General features: G+C 44.3%; 1 protein-coding gene across 2 annotated transcripts in view; it reads left to right on the top strand.

The window, feature by feature from the left end:
• Positions 1-19,086, top strand: part of LOC125167821 (protein FAM169B-like) — a 91,229-nt gene that overhangs the window by 61,611 nt on the left and 10,532 nt on the right. For both annotated transcript variants that reach the window (XM_047862564.1, XM_047862563.1), the window contains exon 6: positions 15,671-15,853. In XM_047862564.1, coding sequence (XP_047718520.1) covers positions 15,671-15,853 — 183 coding nt within the window. The remainder of the gene's footprint in view (positions 1-15,670; positions 15,854-19,086) is intronic.

Here is a 19,086-nt window from a genome sequence, read left to right as displayed (position 1 = left end):
TCTTGTTTTCTTCATGTTGAATAATTTTTAGTTGAAAATTAGATGTTGCAGCTATAGTATACCAACATTATAGCTATTGTGTGCATGTGTTTTCTCAGGATTTTTAGATTTTTGACCTAGTAGTCATTCAATTTGCCTGGATTCAAACAATAGACTTTGTCTCCTTTGTGATGTGCAGCTGTTAACATCTGTTTGTTTGACTTCCTGTGGCTGTTTCTTTAGCCTAGCCCTGTAGGGATCTTCCCTGTGGCTGTAGATTTGGTGGTCAAAGATTTGGATTTAGCTTACCTCTCCTGAGGGTTTGTTGTTGTTGTTGTTTTTTGTTGTTGTTGGTATTTCGTTGTTGTTGTTGTTGTTGTTGTTGTTTTTTCCTGCTGCTGGTTTGGGGCTCTGTACTTTCACTGTTCAAGCCCATTTGGCTTCAGCTCTCTGCCACTTGAGCTGCCTCAGTTGAGGAATGTTTATGGTTGAGAAAAGCATCAAACTCACAGATGATTTAATCCTGTGTAGTTCCATTTTTTTGAAAGTGGATATCTTTCTGGTCTTTGACTTTTTTCTTGTTGGGTTCCCTGGGGGCTCCTTCGCTTATGTGTAGGTCAGCTATAAGCCAAGGATTTGGGCAGTTGCTCAGAATTTGAGTCTAGCTCATTCTGTCATTCTCCTGCTGCTAGGTCTTTCCCTTTAAATTCCCAACTGCTTTCAGGGGCGCCTGGGTGGCTCAGTCGGTTAAGCGTCTGCCTATGGCTCAGGTCATGATCTCACTGTTCGTGGGTTTGAGCCCTGCATCAGGCTCTCTGCTGTCAGTACACAACCTTCTTCAGATCCTCTGTCCTCTTCTCTCTCTCCTCCTCCCCCGCTCCTACTCTCTGTCTCTCTCAAAAAATAAACATTAAAAAAAAATAATAAAATAAATTCCCAACTGCTTTCCTAATTCTGAATCTGATCTCTGACACTTTAGCTGGTAGCATTTCAGCTTTTCCCACCAATGTTTTCTGTAGCATTGGGGGTTGAGTTACTCATGGCCAGTAAGCTGCAAACTCGTAGGTCTTCCCTATTCCAGTCACAATTTCCTGAAGTTAAATTTTCCTCTGGCCCCTATGTGCTTTTGGGTGCCCTGTGGTATCTTTCAATGATTTCTTAAATACATTTCTTAAACAGTTATTACATGTGGGGATTTGCATGAGCATTTCATTCCACCACCGTTATCTGCTGGGGACTCTGTTCGGGTATGGATCATAGAATTTTTTTTCCTATCTTTCCCATGTCTTTCTATAATCTGAGAGAGGGATTTATTTTGATAAATTAAGAAATGATTGATACCAGCAGCATCCAAGTAGGCCAAAAAACCCCATAATTTAGAAAGGGAATAGATCTATTTTATTATGCTTTATTATTTGCACACATGATTTATGAAAAATCACTGGCAGATACATGTGGAGTCGTGGACTACAGGAGGAGTTTGTAGTTACAAGTTCAGAACGGTTGTTTCGTCAGTCTCGGCTTTGTCTTTGGTGCTTGTCATGTGGCATTATGTATAGTTTTCATGTTGGTGCTTAGGGTATGGGCATAGCACATGGCATCCTTCTCAACTTTGTACCGCTACAATTTCTCTTCATGAGATTAGATCCTTTGGATTCAGAATATCTGTTAACTTAGCTCAAACTGGGCTTCAGTGTATAATTTCATTCTGAGAGGAAGAGAAAATGTGCAGATTCATTGCATCAGTTGGATCACAGGGGCCAGGGTTCACCTATTTAAGCATCTGACTTTGGTTAAGCATCTGACTTCGGCTCAGGTCACGATCTTGAGGTTTTTGGGTTCCAGCCCCGCGTTGGGCTCTGTGCTGACAGCTCAGAGCCTGGAGCTTGCTTCAGATTCTGTATCTCCCTCTCTCTCTGCCCCTCCCCTACTCTCTGTCTCTCTGTCTCTGTCTCTGTTTCTCTCCAAAATAAATGAACATTAAAAAAAAGTATGCATTGTTTCTAGGCACATTCTTGGCACATACTTTTAAGTATTTAAAAAATTTATCAGACAATAAAATTGACCCTTTTTTTGGCTTTACAGTTCTATGAATTTTGACTTATGTATAGATTCATGTAACTACAACCATAATTCAAATACAGAATGAGACGGCTGGGTGGCCCAGTCGGCTAAGCATATGACTCTTGATTTTGGCTCAGGTCATGATCTCACAGTTGTGACATTGAGCCCTGCGTTACACTCCATGCTGAGTATGAAGCCTGCTTACGATTCTCTCCCTCCCTCTCCCTCTGCCCCTCCCCTGCTTGTACCCTCTCTCTCTCTCTCTCTCTCTCTCTCTCTCTCAAAAAGAAAAAAAATACAGAATAAAATCCACCATCCCTCAAAACCTCTTTCATGTTATCCCTAGTCATCCGCTACCCTCCCTGCCACCATAGGAAATCCCAGCAACCACTGCTTTGTTCTCCATCACTATAGTATTGTCTTTTCTAGAATGTCATATAATGGAATCATATAGTTTGTAAAATTTTGAGACTGTTTTCACTCAGCATAATGGCTTTGAGATTCATCCAAATCCATGTGTAGATCAGTAGTTTGTGCCTCTGTATTGCTGAGGAGCACATTCAGTTTGAAACAAGTGCCTTTGTACAGACCGAATGAGAGCTTTTCAGGTAGACCTCTCTTTGGGACCATTTTCTTTACAGGCTGGTTTGAATTTCTCCCTTCATTTGGCCGTTCAGTGATTGCCTTTCTTAAGAAATATTGACACTTCAGCCATTTCACTATTTTATGTTGAAATTCTCCCCCAGCCCCAGATAATCAAAACTAATGAGGTTTTACTTTAACTTCTGTTCTCAAACCACTAGTCCACAAGACTGTTAGCATTCAAGGGAAGAAAATGCCAGACTGTAAGTGGAGAGCTGGCCAATTTAAGGCCGAGCTGGGAAGTATTTTGCTTTTGTATAAAAATCTGAAAAGAACAGCTTTATATTTCAGATTCCTGAAAGCCCGACGCTAATGCAAATCATAAAACCAGGAGCGGCACTTAAAAGCATTAAATTAGGTGATTTGCAATCCAGACAGGCATGGGTGACGGCAGCGATGCCATGAAGTGGCCTCAGCTGCCCTGCTCCTCGAAGGGGGGCAGGGGGGTGGGGCTTCTTCTGTTCCCCCTCCCCCAGACGCCCAGTGCCCCAGGCACCTCCTGCGGGGTTGTGTCGTCAGGCAGGACCCCCTTGTGCCATCTTCTGGACTTCGGTGGAATCATAAGTAGCCAACGTGGCGTGCGTGGCGAGAGCATGGTGTTGGTCCAGGTACTGACGCTGCTGCCCGACGAGACACGGCCGCTGTTGTGAGGAATGGGGGTCCCGTCATGTGCCTGAAGATGGGGTGTTGGAGTCTGCAGGGAAGAGCACGGGACACAGCCTGCCTTCCCATGCTGGGATGTGTATCAGCGGCTGCTGCACGTTTATCCTTGCAAACAGCTTCCTTCACACACTTACGTCTCCTGCTTTCTCTTCTTAACTTTTTAAAATTTATTTGTTTAGAGAGAGAGAGAGGAGGGGCAGAGAGAGAGAGAGAGAATCCCAAGCAAGCTCCACACTGTCAGTGCAGAGCCCGTTGTGGGGCTCAAACTCATGAACCGTGAGATCATGACCTTTACCAAAATCAAGAGTTGGACGCTTAACTGAATCACCTCGGCGCCCCTCCTTCTTCCTCGTAACCTTGACTTGAGTTTGCCATCATGCCCACTGGGCCTCTACCTGTACTGCCTTAAAGGGCCAAGATCTATTGTAGTCCTAGTTTTACTTTATTTTAAGTTCCCTCAAAAGAATCAGATTGGTCCAGCTGGCCTATGGATTGGTTTCTTGTGGACCATGGGTCCACCTCTCCACTCAACTGACTGTGGATGGGTGGACTGGCTTTTGTGGTCTAGATATGGCCACCTAGCCTTCATTCCTTAACTGAGGCTGGGGCAGGGGCCGTTTTAAAGGACTGTGGGCTGGGTAGACACCCCATCGTAATCCATCCTGTTTATGAAGGCTTAGTCTGGCCTGGATACTTCTGGTCAAGACCACCAGGCAGCCCTTCATTACTGCACAGAGGATCATGCGTAACAGATGGTGTGCTCCAGCACCCAGTTTGTGCTGCTCACCTGTTATGGGCTCCAGGAACCCTCAGGCTCTGTCCAAGATCTGCTGCTTCAGAAACCCTGGCGGTGGAGTGGGGCCTAGCAATCTGTCTTAACAAGCCCTCCAAGTGATCCCATCGACCCTCTGAGGTTTTAGAACCACTCATCCAAGGCATGCATTCTCAGTGGGTTGGTATTGTCCCCAACAAGCTAAACCATTCTTTCTTGGGGAGCAAAAGAATCATAGATAATACAATGGTCTGTGGCTCTCCAAACCTCAACCCAACAAAGCCTTATTCCTTGGTATTTAATTTGGTGGTGGGGGGGGTTGGCGATTAGGAGGAAATGCCTCTGAAGGCTCGTTAGGTTGGTGATAATGAGAAAATATTTGATCAACGCTGCTCGAGGGTGTATACCTATGAGAGGAACTGCTAGCTGTAGGTGAGTCATACCCTCCACTTCCCCCCCGGGGTGCATAGCTGTCTTCCAAAATGGCCGTACGCATGTATGCCATCACCTGCAAAAAGTTTTTGTTTCTTCACGTCTTTATCAGCATTGGTATTGTCCAGGTTTGTTGTGGTTGCTGATCCTGTGGCTACAAAATATCATCTTATTTTAAAGCCTATTTTCTGGTTGTTGTTCGTAGATAGAAATGCCACCTCCTTCTTATGTGTTGGTCTTACGTCCGCTGACCTTGCGAAACTTTCCCTCTTAGTTTTATAATTTCTCGGTAGTTTCTTTTGCTTTTATGATTTTTCCGTATTTTATGCCATATGGAGTGGATAATGTGCAGGGTCCAGTGTAATGTTGAACTGGAGTTGTTCTTTCTCCTGTAATCTGTAAAGGAGGCGAATTACTGATACAGATTTTCTTTAAGTTTATCTATTTTTTTATTTAAAAATTTATTTTATTTATTTTGAGAGAGAGAGAGGGAGACAGAGAATGGGGGAGGGGCAGAGAGAGAGAGAGAGAAGGAGCGAGAATCCCAAGCAGGCTCTGCACTGTCAGTGAAAAGCCAGACATGGGGCTCGAACTCATGAACTGTGAGATCATGACCTGAGCCAAAGTTGGATGCTTAACCAGCTGAGCTACCCAGGTGCCCCGGATACAGATTTTCTTATGTTTAACAGGACAGACCTGGACAGATGCTTCATAGCCCCCACAAATGCTACTTTGCAAAAGGAAATGCACCAAGAGCAGCATTGCTTTTGGCCGGGCACTTGGTTATTTTGTGCCTTGCGGCCCCACATCATTACTTTCCTGGTGCCCAGATCTCAGTTCTCAAAAACAGCTGGCAGTGGGAATACGCTGTGACTGTTGTCTTGCCACCTGCCTGTTATATCTTCCTTCTGACAAATCTCTCTGTTTGAAGCAGATACAGTTTCTTCCATTACTTTCTGGCTGCCTGTTGCTATCATTTGCCCATGGTGCACCATCTGTGAATTCTGTCTTAGGTATTCCAAGAATTCACTCCTGTCTTTGTGAAGTAACCCTCCTGGTCTTTTTTCTGTGTTTTGTTGGGTGTGTATTTTTAGTGGACAGTCTGTTGGCATCACATCGTTCAGTCTGTTAGGTTTTGTCTCCTTCTCTCAGAGGTATCTTCTTCAGGTCCTCCCAGGCTGTTGAAGGTAAAGTCATCATTATGTGCAGTGTTAGTTCATGCCCCTTGGTCATGGTTTCATCGTAGATACCTTACCGGTCATGCATATCTTCAGGAACAGCCAGGGTGGTGAGCAGAGAATCCAGCCCCTTACAGCGATCTAAGTTAACTTTGTGTACCCTGTTGAATTCAGTTTGTTAATACTGGGTTAAGCTTTTTTTATTTTATGTTCAAGAATTACTGTTATTTTTCCTATCCTTGGCCATTCTTTCTTTTGCCTTAAAAAGTTGTACTGTACTCATAGATGAGGCTGGAGAATATTCTCTCTGTTCTCTGGAAGGCTTTCCTCTGGAAGGTTGATAAGAAGTTCTACCAACCTACGATAGAAGTTAAAGCCACCTGGCCTGGTGTGTTCACTGTGGGAGAGGTTGAAACTTCTGATTCCATGTTTTCAATGCTCATAGGACAGGTTAGTTTATCTGTTTTTTTTATTTTTTTATTTTTAATCAGTTTTGGTGGGTTGTTTTATCCTAGGAATTTGTCCTTTTCCTCTCTTTTCAAGTTTATTGGCATAGTTATTTATTGTATTCTCTTACCTTCGAAATTTCTGCCACATCCATAGTGATATCTTTATTTTAATTCCTAATGTGCTTTATGTATGGGGTATTCATTTTTTCTTACTTTAGCAACTCTTTTTTTTTAAATAGTTCGTGTTGTATTTTTGTGTTCTATTTTATAAATTTCTATCCTCCTTGTCTCCTTCCCTTTATTTTCTTTGGGTCTCTCTTCTCTTCTCTTCTGACCTTTTAAATTCTGATGCTTGGCTTGTTAATTTTCATCTTCTCTTGTTTTTTTTTTTTTCCTGTCAGCATTTATGGTTAAAATAATCTCATCCTACTGCCATTTTAGCCAATTGGGTTGGCCATTCTTTTTTTTTTTTTTTTAAGTTTACTTATTTATTTTGAGAGAGAGAGAGCATGAATGGGGTAGGGACAGAGAGAGAGGGAGAGAGAATTCCAAGCAGGCTTCATGCTGTCAGCGTAGAGCCCACCATGGGGCTTGAACCCATGAAACGTGAGATCATGACCTGAAGCGAGATCGAGAGTCTGACGCCCAGCCGACTCAGGCACCTGGTCGTCCTTGGGCTGGTCATTCTGACTGGTTTGTGCTTTACCATAGTTTTTTTGTTTGTCTTGTTTTGTTTTGTTACTCCCACCATTTACTATGAATTGTGGACTCAATGGATCTGTTCCCATCACCTTTTTTTTCAGGACCAGTTATCCTCAGGTAAACGACCTTTCTGGATATTTAAACTTGCCTGAGAGATAGCATCTTTATTCCAATTTTGAACAGTGCCCATCTGGGATATGCTTTACTCTTCTAAGTGTTGTTAGGTATAGACAACCTGTGTAGCCATTGAAGGCAATATTGGACATGGAGCAGCCAGAAGGAAGGAAGGGGACACCAGAGGTCTTGGTTCTTGACTCTGTTCTGCCATCAGTTACTATGGTGGTGTGGGTTGGTCTGAATTTGCTGTGGGATCAATAGACTCTTTGTGAGCTGAGGAGAGGTAGTTGGGCAATTGTTACTGACAGAAAGGAGCCAAGCCCTTTGTGTGTGTGTGTGTGTGTGTGTGTGTGTGTGTGTGTGTGTGTGTTTTCACCTTTCTTGACCCTGTTAGCTGTCATGTCTGTAAAATGGGTAGAATGAATGAAATCACTGCTGGGGTTCTTACCAACCGTTCCATGCTATGTGGCATGATTTCCTTGGACTTTATATTCTGATTATGAGTGGAGAGTTCATTGGCCTACAGCAAGCTCATTGCCTGTGCCCCATGCCAAGCCAAGCCAAACCAAGCCAAGCCAAGCCAATTCTTTGGCTTTGGGAATTGATGTTAGAAGAAAGATTTTATTTGACTGGCCTGAAGGTGTGATTGGCCTTTAGAAAGAGCTGGTGGAGTGCTTTTGTTTCTTCTGCCCCCTAGACTCCCCCAGCTTTTCATTTTGAAATAATTTTAGATTTATGGAAGAGTTGTAAAGATAGTTCAGAGAGTTCCTATTAAATACCCTTTACCTACCTCCCCTTGCTGGTAACATCTTATGTAACCACAGTAACCACAGTATAGGGATGAATACTAAGAAATTAACGTTGGTTAATTTTTTTTTTTACGTTGGTTAATTTTTCAGCCACGTCCTTTTTCTCTTATGGGGTCTGATCCAGGATACCACCTTGCCTATATTTTCCATACCTTCTTAGTTTCCTCATTTAATCTGTAACCATTTCTTGGGTCTCCTTGTCTTTCATGACCTGCACACATTTGAGGAGTACTGGTCAGGGGATTTGTGGAATGTTCCTTAACTTAGGTCTGTCTGATATTTTCACATGATTATCCTAGGATATGAGTTTGGGGGAAAGTGAAGTGTCCTTGTCCTCACATGCTCACATCAAACATGAAGGCACATGATACCTACATTACTGTTGGCGATGTTCACCTTGATCACTGAAGGGAGGTATCTGATGGGTTTCTCCACTGTAAGGTTACTATTTTTCTCTTTCTACACTTGATTGTATCCTTTTCATGTAACTCCATATCATTTTAAATACAATTCATTGTATCTTTTGTTTTTTATTTTTATTTTTTTAATGTTTTTAATGTTAATTTATTTTTGAGAGAGTGAGACAGACCGCGAGCAGGGGAGGGGAAGAGAGAGAGGGAGACAGAATCCGAAGCAGGCTCCAGGCTCTGAGCTGTCAGCGCAGAGCCTGATGTGGGGCTCGAGCCTATGAACCATGAGATCATGACCTGAGCTGAAGTTGGACGCTTAACCGACTGAACCACCCAGGTGCCCATCATTGTATCTTTTAAACATCAGTTTCATAGATGGATAATTTTACACCCCGTAAAATTCGCCGATGGTAAGTGATTTCTAAAAAATTTAGAGAGTTGTGTAACCATCACCACCATCCAGATTTTGGATATTTCCATTACCCCAGAAAGTAGCCTGTTTACTGTCAATCTGTGTTTCCATCCCAGCTCTAGGCAATCCCCTATCTGCTCTCCATCTCCATCAATTTGTGTTTCCTGGACATTTCATCTAGATGGAATGATACAATATGTGGTCCTTTGTGTCTGGCTTCTTTTACTTAATGTTTTTGAGGTTCATCCAAATTGTAGCATGTATTAGGTTCCCAGGAATAGAATTGGTGGTTCATTTGATAAGCGTATGTTTAACTTTAAGAAACTGTCAAATTATTTGACCAAGTGGCCTTACCATTATACATTCCCATCCGCATTATGTGACAGTTTCAATTTCTCCACATCTTGTCACCACTTATTATTGCTTGTCTTTTTGATTATAGCCATTTTTATGGTAGGTCAAAAGTAGCATTTCATTGTGGTTTTCATTTTCGTTTTCCTAATGGCTAATGATGTTGAGTGTCTTTCCCCTGATTGTTAACCATTTGTCTTCTTTGAAGAAGTGCCTATTCAGATCATCAGTCCGTTCTTATTTATTTATTTATTTATTTATTTATTTACTCACTTACTTAACTTACAAGGCAAGTTCTGCTTTCAGACTTTCAAACATGTTAAGGTTAAACTTGCAACGGGTTTTTTCTTTCTACAGTGATCAGTTTTTAGTGTTGATGTACCAGACCTTAATGGTGGTTGATAGAAGAACTTAATGCACATTGAGAGAATGATAGCCAAGAAAGATAGCTGGGAACAGCAGACATTGTGTCTCACATGTTTCCAGAAAAAAAAAATGGGGGGGGGGGAGCCACTGAGAGTCGTTATTCCATATGGCGCTGAAACAAACATTCAACTCGGTTAGGTAAGAGTTACCTATCCCTGAACATAAAGTCATCCGATTCTAAGTAGCTTTAGGAATTCAATGTTTTCCTTGTACTCTTCCAGCAAATGGCCACCGATCTGAAGTCCTAAACCAAATGCAAGTGTTCTCAGCAAATAATTTCCTTGGTTGTCACTGATCAAGGCTACTCTGCATGTTCCGAGAGACTTAAATGATCCCTGAAACTGTAGTGTTTCATGTGTCCATTTTTAATTGGTTGTTTGTTTTCTTTTTGTTGAATTATAACTGTTGTTTATATAGTCTGGATATGTCTTTTTTTTTTATCAGAAATGTGATTCATAAACACTTCCCTACAGTTTCCTTTGAAGTACAAAAGTGAATTTCGATGAAGTCAGATTTGTCAATTGATTGTGCTTCTGGTATTGAATTTAAGAACTCTCTGACTCCCTCAGAACTCTGTGACGATTTTCTTTTTTATTTTCTTCTGAAAGCTTTATAGTTTTTTTTTAAGTCTATTTATTTATTTTGAGATAGAGAGAGAGAGAGAGAGAGAGAGAGAGAGAGAATGAATGAGCAGGGGAGGGACAGAGAGACAGGGCGAAAATCCCAAGCAAGCTGCGCGCTGACATGGGGCTCGATCCCACAAAATGTGAGATCATGACCTGAGCTGAAACCAAGAGTTGGATGCATAAACAACTGAGCCACGCAGGCACCCCTGAAAGCTGTATAGTTTTAACTTATATTTATGCCTAGATCCATCTTGAATTAATTTTTGTGATATGAGGTAAGCGTCCAACTTAATTTTTAAAAATACCTAGTACATTAAAAACATTAATAGGCTTTTTTTAAGAGCAGTTTTAGGTTTACAGGAAAATTGAGAAAGTACAGAGTTCTCCCATATCCCCCACCCTCCTCCACACACACACACACACACACACACACACACACTTCCTCTATTATTAACATATTGTGATGCATTGGTTACAATTCATAAACTAATATTGGTGCACGTATTAGTTGGCTAGACTGCCATAACCAAATACCACAGACTGGGTGGCTCAAACAATAGAAAGTAATTTTCTCACAGTTCTTGAGGCTGGAAGTCCAAGATCAAGGTGTTGGCAGGTTTGGTTTCTTCTGAAGCCTCCCTCCTTAGCTTGTAGGTGGCCATTTCCTTGCTGTGTCCTCACACAGTCGTTCCTCTACGTGTGCACATCTCTCTGTGTGTCCAAATTTCCTCTTCTCATAAAGACACCGGTCAAATTGGATGAGAGCTCACTCAAAAGACCTTGCTTTAACTTCATTACCTCTTTAAAAACATTTTTTTAATGTTTTTATTTGTTTTTGAAGGAGAGAGAGACAGAGCATGAGTGGGGAAGAGCAGAGAGAGAGGGAGACACAGAATTCAAAGCAGGCTCCAGGCTCTGAGCTGTCAGCATAGAGCCCGATGCAGGGCTTGAACTCATGAACTGTGAGATCATGACCTGAGCTGAAGTTGGACGCTTAACTGACCGAGGCACCCAGGTGCCCCAACTTCATTATCTCGTAAAGTCTGTGTCTCCAGATACAGTCACATTCTGAGGTACTCGGGGTTGGGCTTCAATGTAAGAGACGCCGTTCAGTCCATAAGAATACATTATTATTAACTAAAGCCCATAGTTTACATTAGTGTTCATTCCTTATGTTGTATATTCTATGGGTTTTGACAAATGCAGAAGGACGATGCTTGTAGCATCGTACAAGCGTCGTTGCCCTGAAAACCCCCATGCTCCCTCTATTCATTGCTCCCTCCCCACAGCCTCTTAACAACCACTGATCTTTTTGCTGCCTTCATAGTGTTGCCTTTTCCAGAATGTCATATAACTGGTGTAATTGTACAGTATGTAGACTTTTTCAGATTGGGACTTTTCCTTAAGTAATATGCCTTAACGTTTCCCCATGTCTTTTTTTTTTTTTTTGCTTGATAGCTTATTTCTTTTCGGCATGGACTCATATTCCATTATCTGGATGTGCCATAGTTTATTTATCCATTCACATATTGAAGGATATCTTGGTTGCTTCCAGTTTTTGGCCATTATGAATATAGGTGCCGTGAACGTTCATGTGCAGGTTCTCAACTCCTTCAGATAAATATCAAGGGGCATAATTGAAGGATCATATGGAACAAGTTCTGTTTGCTTTTGTAAAACCACCAAACTCATCCAGGGTTGCTGTACCATTTTGCATTCTCACCAGCAATGAATGAGAGTTCCCATTGCTCCACATCCTTAGCAGCATTTGGTGTTGACAGTGTTTTGGGTTTTGGCCATTCTGGTAGGTGTGCAGTGATATCTCATTGTTTTAATTTGCATTTGCCTGATGACATATGATGTGGAGCATCTTTTGATATCCTTACCTGCCATATGTAATAGCTTTGTTGATGAGGTATCTATTAAGATTTTTGGCCCACTTTTAAATCACGTTGTTTGTTTTCTTATTGTTGAGTTTTAAAAGCTCTTCATATATTTTGGATAACAGTCCTTTATCAGACAAATGTGCCTTTTGCAAATATTTTTTCCCAGTTTGTGCCTTGTCTTTTCATTCTTTTGACATCATCTTTCACATGTCAAAAATTTGGGCAGCAAATTTTAATTTTTTTTAAATAAGTGCACTATTTATTTTTGAGAGAGGGAGAGTGAGAGTGGGAGAGGGGCAGAGAGAGAGTGAGACAGAGGATCTGAAGCAGACTCAACACTGACACTAGAGAGCCTGATGTGGGGCTCGAACTCACAAACCATGAGGTCATGACCTGGGCTGAAATCAAGAGTCGGATGCTTAACCAACTGGGCCACCCCGGTGCTCCAGCAAATTTTAATTTTAATGAAATTCAGCTTGCCAATTTTTTCTCTCCTGGATCATGCCTTTCGTGTTGTATGTAAAAAAATATGTTACAAAACACAAGGTCATCTGGATATTCTCTTGTGTATTTTCTAGGAGGTTTGTAGTTTTGCATTTTATATTTATGCTGTGATTCATTTTAAGTTAAAAATTTTGAAGTATTTAGGGGCGCCTGGGTGGCGCAGTCGGTTAAGCGTCCGACTTCAGCCAGGTCACGATCTCGCGGTCCGTGAGTTCGAGCCCCGCGTCAGGCTCTGGGCTGATGGCTCAGAGCCTGGAGCCTGTTTCCGATTCTGTGTCTCCCTCTCTCTCTGCCCCTCCCCCGTTCATGCTCTGTCTCTCTCTGTCCCCAAAATAAATAAACGTTGAAAAAAAAATTAAAAAAAAATTTTTGAAGTATTTAAGGTGTGTGTCTAGATTGTTTTTTTTTTCCATGTGGATATCAAGTTGTCCGGTGTCACTTATTGAGACTGTCCTTTCTTCAGTGACTTTACTTTGCTCCTTTGTCAAAGATCAGTTGACTATATTTGTGTGGGTCTAATTCTGGACTGGCTGTTGTGTTCCAGCTTCTTCTTCCTGTTTTTTTTTTTTTTTTGTTCTTGGCTTATTGACATCCAGTCATACCACCACAATTTGTTGAAAAGACTGTCTTCTCATTGGAAAAGGGCAACATCGTTGAAATTAAAAGTATAAGAATTTATTTCTTTTAAAAAAATTTTTTTTTCAACATTTATTTATTTTTGGGACAGAGAGAGACAGAGCATGAACGAGGGAGGGGCAGAGAGAGAGGGAGGCACAGAATCGGAAACAGGCTCCAGGCTCTGAGCCATCAGCCCAGAGCCTGACGCGGGGCTTGAACTCAAGGACCGCGAGATTGTGACCTGGCTAAAGTCGGACGCTTAACCGACTGCGCCACCCAGGCGCCCCGAGAATTTATTTCTTGACTCACTTCTGTTCCATTGATAACACATGCCTGTCCTTACACCTGTATCCCACTGACTTGATTGCCTTGATTTTATAAGAAACCTTGAAATTGGGTAGTGTAAAATCTCCAACTTTGCTCTTTTTCAAAACTGGGTTGCTTATTGTAGAGACTTTGCATTTCATGTCAGTTTTAGTATCAGCTTGCCAATGTCCACAAAAATGCCTGCTGGGATTTTGATAGGACTGGTGTCGAACTTACAGATCAGTTTGGGAAGAACTGCCATCTTAACAGTATTGAGTCATCCAATCCATGAACATGGTATTTCCCCACTTATTACCTTTCTTTAATTTCCCTTAACCATGTTTTGTAGTTTTTCAGTATTCAAGGCTTATGCTCCTTTTATTAAATATATCCCTAAATATTGACTCTTTTTTTTTAATGTTTTTATTTTTGAGACAGAGAGAGACAGAGCATGAGCAGGGGAGGGGAAGAGAGAGAGGGAGACACAGAATCCGAAGCAGGCTCCAGGCCCTGAGCTGTCAGCACAGAGCCTGACGCGGGGCTCGAACTCACAGACCGTGAGATCGTGACCTGAGCTGAAGTCGGAGGCTCAACTGACTGAGCCACCCAGGCGCCCCAATATTGACTCTTTTTTTTTTTTAAGGAATTGTATCTTTATGTAATTTTAATGTTTCTCAGCTTTGGAAGACTACCATTTGGGGAATGTTGTTCTCCTCAATATAAAAGTTGGCAACTGCAGAATTCCAACCTAAGTTTGTACTGTCATTTCAGGAACATTGAGGGTGAAATTCAAATACTTTACACTTAACCATCCCAAGTGAATTGGGTGGTGTTGATCACTGGCCTCAGATTACTTCTTCATTCATTTTTGGCACCAAATCAATTGTTCAGCTCACCATTCTTTTGGATGACAGTTTTGCTGAGGCTCAGCTGGGTGGGATGGCTGGTAGGTGGCTCTGCTCCATGGGACTGGCTAGATGTTTGCTGGGACCACAAGGGTGCCCGGGCCATGTTTCTGTTATGGTGGCAGGCTAGTCCAGTTGTGTTCTTAGAGTGAGTAGCAGGGATCTGAGAAAGAATAGAAGAGGGGCACTGGACCCCATGAAGCCAGGCCCCATTTTTGATGGGAGGTGCTTCAGAATCACATGTAATGTGATGTGGATATAGGAAGGGGAATAATTGTGCTCATTTGTTGCAAGCAGTTCACTACAGTAGCATGTATCCCTGCAACTCAGTCTGGCTGATCAGAATCGGAGTCAGTTTTTTCGCTTGGGAAATTACCCACCATCTGATTCTTGACAGGGACAAAAACTTCTTCCAATAGGAGCTGAATATGCTCCATACTTCTTTTCCTGGGTTTTCATGCATCTAGGGTGCAGGCATTTGTACGTTTGGAAGTAAGACAGGTGATGTAGTAGGCTTTGTGTAGCATTGATTTTCTGGTTAGGGTGACAACGCAGGTGAACTTGCAAGGCCAAGGCCAAGGCCAAGTGCCTTTTGCAGAAACAGCAACTGTGCTGGTATTGGTGCTGGTTGCAGTGAAGTTCAGGATGGAAAGGTGGGAAGGGTGCCAACTGTGGCCCCTCTTGCTCTGCTATAGCAAGGTCACTGATGTTGTAGGGGAGGCAGGACTTAGTCTGCTTGGGGTAAATGCACATTGTCTTTTTTTTTTTTTTAATCTTTATTTTTAAGAGAGAGAGAGCAAGCAGGGGAGGAATAGAGAGAGAGGGAGACACAGAATCTGAAGCAGGCTCCAGGCTTGGAGCTGTCAGCACAGAGCCCGACGTGGGGCTCGAACTCACAGACTGTGAGATCATGACCTGAGCCGAAGTCGGATGCTTAACCGACTGCGCCACCCAGGCGCCCCTAAATGCACTCTGTCTTAATTGGACACGATGACTGCTTGTTAGAGTTACTGAAACAAGTCCATGCCCTAGAGATGTGTTGGGTGGGTCTGCCAGCCCATATCCCTTGGGTTCACGGAAAACCTTGATGTCCAGATGGCCCTCATTGGCTTCCAGTGTCTCTGTGAACTCTGCACAGCGCGGGCGGCTTCTGAGGGTCTTGGGTGCGTGAATGGCACATGCACCTGCGTTTGCTTTTCATTTCGGTACAGCAGTCTGGGGGCTGCACTCCTCGTGATCGATAACATGTGGGCTGGTCAGTCGGCTGGAGAACTGGTGGTTTGGGATGATCTGCTCTTTTGTCTTAGTGATGTGAGCCCTTCTAGGTGGTACCAGTGACCCGGCTGTGTGGGAGTCCCGCAGGGCCCTGGCAGCTTGGTGCAAGCCTGGGACGGCGCCTGTCTCTTCCTTTCCCTGCAGGCAGCCTGTGTGGTGATGGCCCGGGTGCATGCTACCTGCTCCCCGTCTTCGACACCGTGTTTGTCAGGAGGACTTACCGCCGCCAGGGCCTGGGCACGGCCATGCTGCAGGACTTCTGTGAGACGTTCCGTGAGGACGAGGCTCTGGGCGTCAGTTGGCCGATTTCTCCCGCCATGTTCAAAGGTAAACCCGCTTTGTGTCAGGCGGAAACGTATGGGCAACGGTGATGGATAACACGTGCGTTCTAGGTGGTTCCGGGGAGGCAGGTTCCTTGACACTCTCTGCGTGTGGGTTTTCTCTTCCTCCTGAGAAATCTCCCGTTGCTTCAGCACAGATGAGACTATGCTGTGGCACTGGGGGGTGAGCCTTTCCCAGCCCTAGAAATAACTGGATTTAGAAACAATAAAAAACACGGCGTCAGAGAGAAGCAGAATCCAGAGAAGTGCACCTGCTGGGCGCTCAGAGGGCCTTTGCGGTTTCACTTGATGCTTAAGAGCCCATGACTTAGTCCTTTCAGCTAGACGCTGAAAGGGAGCCCAGGAGCTTTGTCTGGGAGGGCAGCTGGAGTGCAAAGGCAAGCTCTGACCGCACTGAGCCCCAAGTACCTCGTAGCTCTTGCTGCAGAAGGCAGTCCCCTTCTTCCATTCTTACCCTACTGAGTCCCTGTACTGGTCAAGGTTCTCCAGAGAAACAGAACCAATAGGGTATACACACACACACACACACACACACACACACACACACGAGAGATTTATTATAAGGAATTGGCTCACATGGTGTGGAGACTGAGACTCCCAAGATCTGCAGTTAGCAAGCTGGAGACTCAGGAGAGCCGATGGTGTCATAACGGTGCAAATTCTGCCAGGCTCCAGACCCAAGAAAAGCCAACAAAAAGTTTTTGGGTCAAATCCAAAGGCAGCAAAACACCCATGTCCCAGCTCACCAGACAGGCAGGAGTTCCCTCTTACTTGTGGGAGGGTCAGCCTTTTCCCTCTATATTCAGGCCTTCAACTGATTGGATGAGGCCCACCCACATGAGGGAAGGCAATCTGCTTTACTCAGTCTGTTGATTCAAATGTTCATCTCATCCCAAACCCCTTCACGGACACACCCCGAATAATGTCTGACCAAATATCTGGGCACCCCCTGGCTCAGTCAAGTTGACCCTTAAAATGAGCTATCACAATCCCTTTTCACGTTCTGGAAGAGAAATCCTTATATATGTATATTTTTTTCGGAGGAAATGAAACAAGCCCTGGTCTTAAACATTACGTTCCAAGTCAGTAAGGGGGGCGGATTCTGGTGAGCCTCTCTCTAGGTTCCCCACACCCCTGCTGTGAAGTACACCCCTTCCACCTTGGGTACCGTTTCACTTCTTGTCATACAGATGTTTTTGGGCCCTTAGTACTGAGTTTCCAGTACCGTTATGGTATGGGGAGATCAGGAGATAAGAGAGAAAACGTAGGGAAGGTAAGGAAACTTCTGTTGCTCTAAAGTCCTAAGAAAAGCAGGTGAAAACATATTTTCAAGTAGGTTTAGTCATTTCTTTATATTTCCAAACTCATGGTCTATAATTAAACTCTGAAGAGCCTTGAATTTCTGCAAAGAGCATTCCAGGATTCCTGTACTGTGTTGCTCACTTTGAGGTGTTGCAAAGTTCCAGAACCACATGCCTGTCCTCTCTCTCTCCTAATTTTTGCGTCAGCTCCGAGACCTTGGTTTGAGTACATTGGCCTCTCAGTGTGGCCACCTCAGGTTTCCCTAGGGAAGTATCAGTCTCCATGGAGGGGGGAGGGCGCCCCAGAGCCAGCACTGCAGGTACCCTTGCAGGGTCTTGTGGATCCCTGCTCTCCTTTTTCTTTCTTTCTTTTTTTTAATGTTTATTTATTTTTGAGAGATGCAGAATGCGAGCGGGGGAGGGGCAGAGAGAGAGAGGGAGACACAGAGTCCGAAGCAGGCTCCAGGCTGAGTTGTCAGCACAGATCCTGACGCGGGGCTCGAGCCCACAAACTCTGAGATCATGACCTGAGCTGAAGTTGGATGCCTAACCGACTGAGTCACCCAGGCACCCCCCTGCTTTTCCCTTTTCTATCTTTGCCCCATAGAGAAAGAAAATAAGAACGTGCTGATTCTGAAGCACGCATCGTGTCTTGGGGGTTTGAGCTGCCCAGCTGAGGATGTTGGGGCCTCAGGCTTTTACGTCACCCCTGACTGTACTTGGGCATGTATGTGAACAGGTAGGACATGGAGAAAGAAGCAGCTGGAGGTTCAGGACTGGGTTCAGGTGTGTGCCACCTGCACACTTTACTGACTGGCTTTTTTTTTTTTTTAATGTTTTTATTTTTGGGAGACAGAGAGACAGTGAACGAGTGGGGGAGGGGCAGAGAGAGAGGGAGACACAGAATCTGAAGCAGGCTCCAGGCTCGGAGCTGTCAGCACGAGCCCGACGTGGGGCTCAAACTCACGAACCGTGAGATCATGACCTGAGCTGAAGTCAGACACTTAATCGACTGAGCCACCCAGGCACCCCATGACCGGTAGGATTCCTTCTTGCGTTCAAAGGGCAGGCCAGAGCCCTGTGCTTTAAAGCCCTCTTGCAGCTGCGTTTCTCTCCGTGGTGTGAGGAGTCTGTGGGCCCAAGAGTATAGTCCTTCCTGGGTCCAGACCACTCCTTCTAAGCTGACTCAGGGTACCAGGACCCCTGGGTTCCTGCCAGTGGCGTGAGGGCCCCAGTGGACTCCATCCTTGGGTCTGCACATAAGGGTGGACCATGCCACCAGTTTGCGTATCTTTAGACCCTAGGGACAGGCGTTGGTGGGGTGTGGGTGGAGTGTGGGCGTGGTGTTCACATTTGCATTCACAGGCCCCTTGCTGTGTACGTGTGTGGGGCTGGGGTAGAAAGAGAAGCGGGTGGGCCGACTGTGGGGGGGGGGGGGCAGCTCCCTCAGTATTGCCACATTCTGGTGCAAAACTCCAAGGAGTCCAAGAATTCTAAATTTGAAACTGGCTTTCCCTGTTGTTATGAAGTTATATTTGTCAAGATAGGAGAGCAGAACATTCTATCTAGCACTCTGCTAGTTTGGCTTACACTTTCCGAATACTTAGTTTCACCCTCTGGAGGTTTCCATCTGTGCTGTTGCCCCCGGCTGGGACGTATTAGGGGAGGGCCTGACAGGGTCCCCATGGGCACCTGTGGGACCAGGAGCAGCCGCCTATTTGGCTGGGCTTGGGGCACTGCCCGGAGGAAATTCTCACCCTGTGAATGCGGACATAGAAGTCTTTAAGCCTTGAGGTGACTGGAATCAAGGCATCTGCAGAGGATGAGCTGGAAGTTCTGTGGGAGAGGAGGGCTGGGGAGGCTCAGGATAAGGAGGGACAGTGCCTGAGGAGAGGACAGTGTTGGGGGGATGTTAAGG

The sequence above is a fragment of the Prionailurus viverrinus genome, chromosome B3 (assembly GCF_022837055.1).
Source record: "Prionailurus viverrinus isolate Anna chromosome B3, UM_Priviv_1.0, whole genome shotgun sequence".
NCBI classification, from domain to species: Eukaryota; Metazoa; Chordata; class Mammalia; order Carnivora; family Felidae; genus Prionailurus; species Prionailurus viverrinus.
Note: the sequence above shows the minus strand (reverse complement) of the source record. Positions and strands in the feature narration are given on the sequence as shown.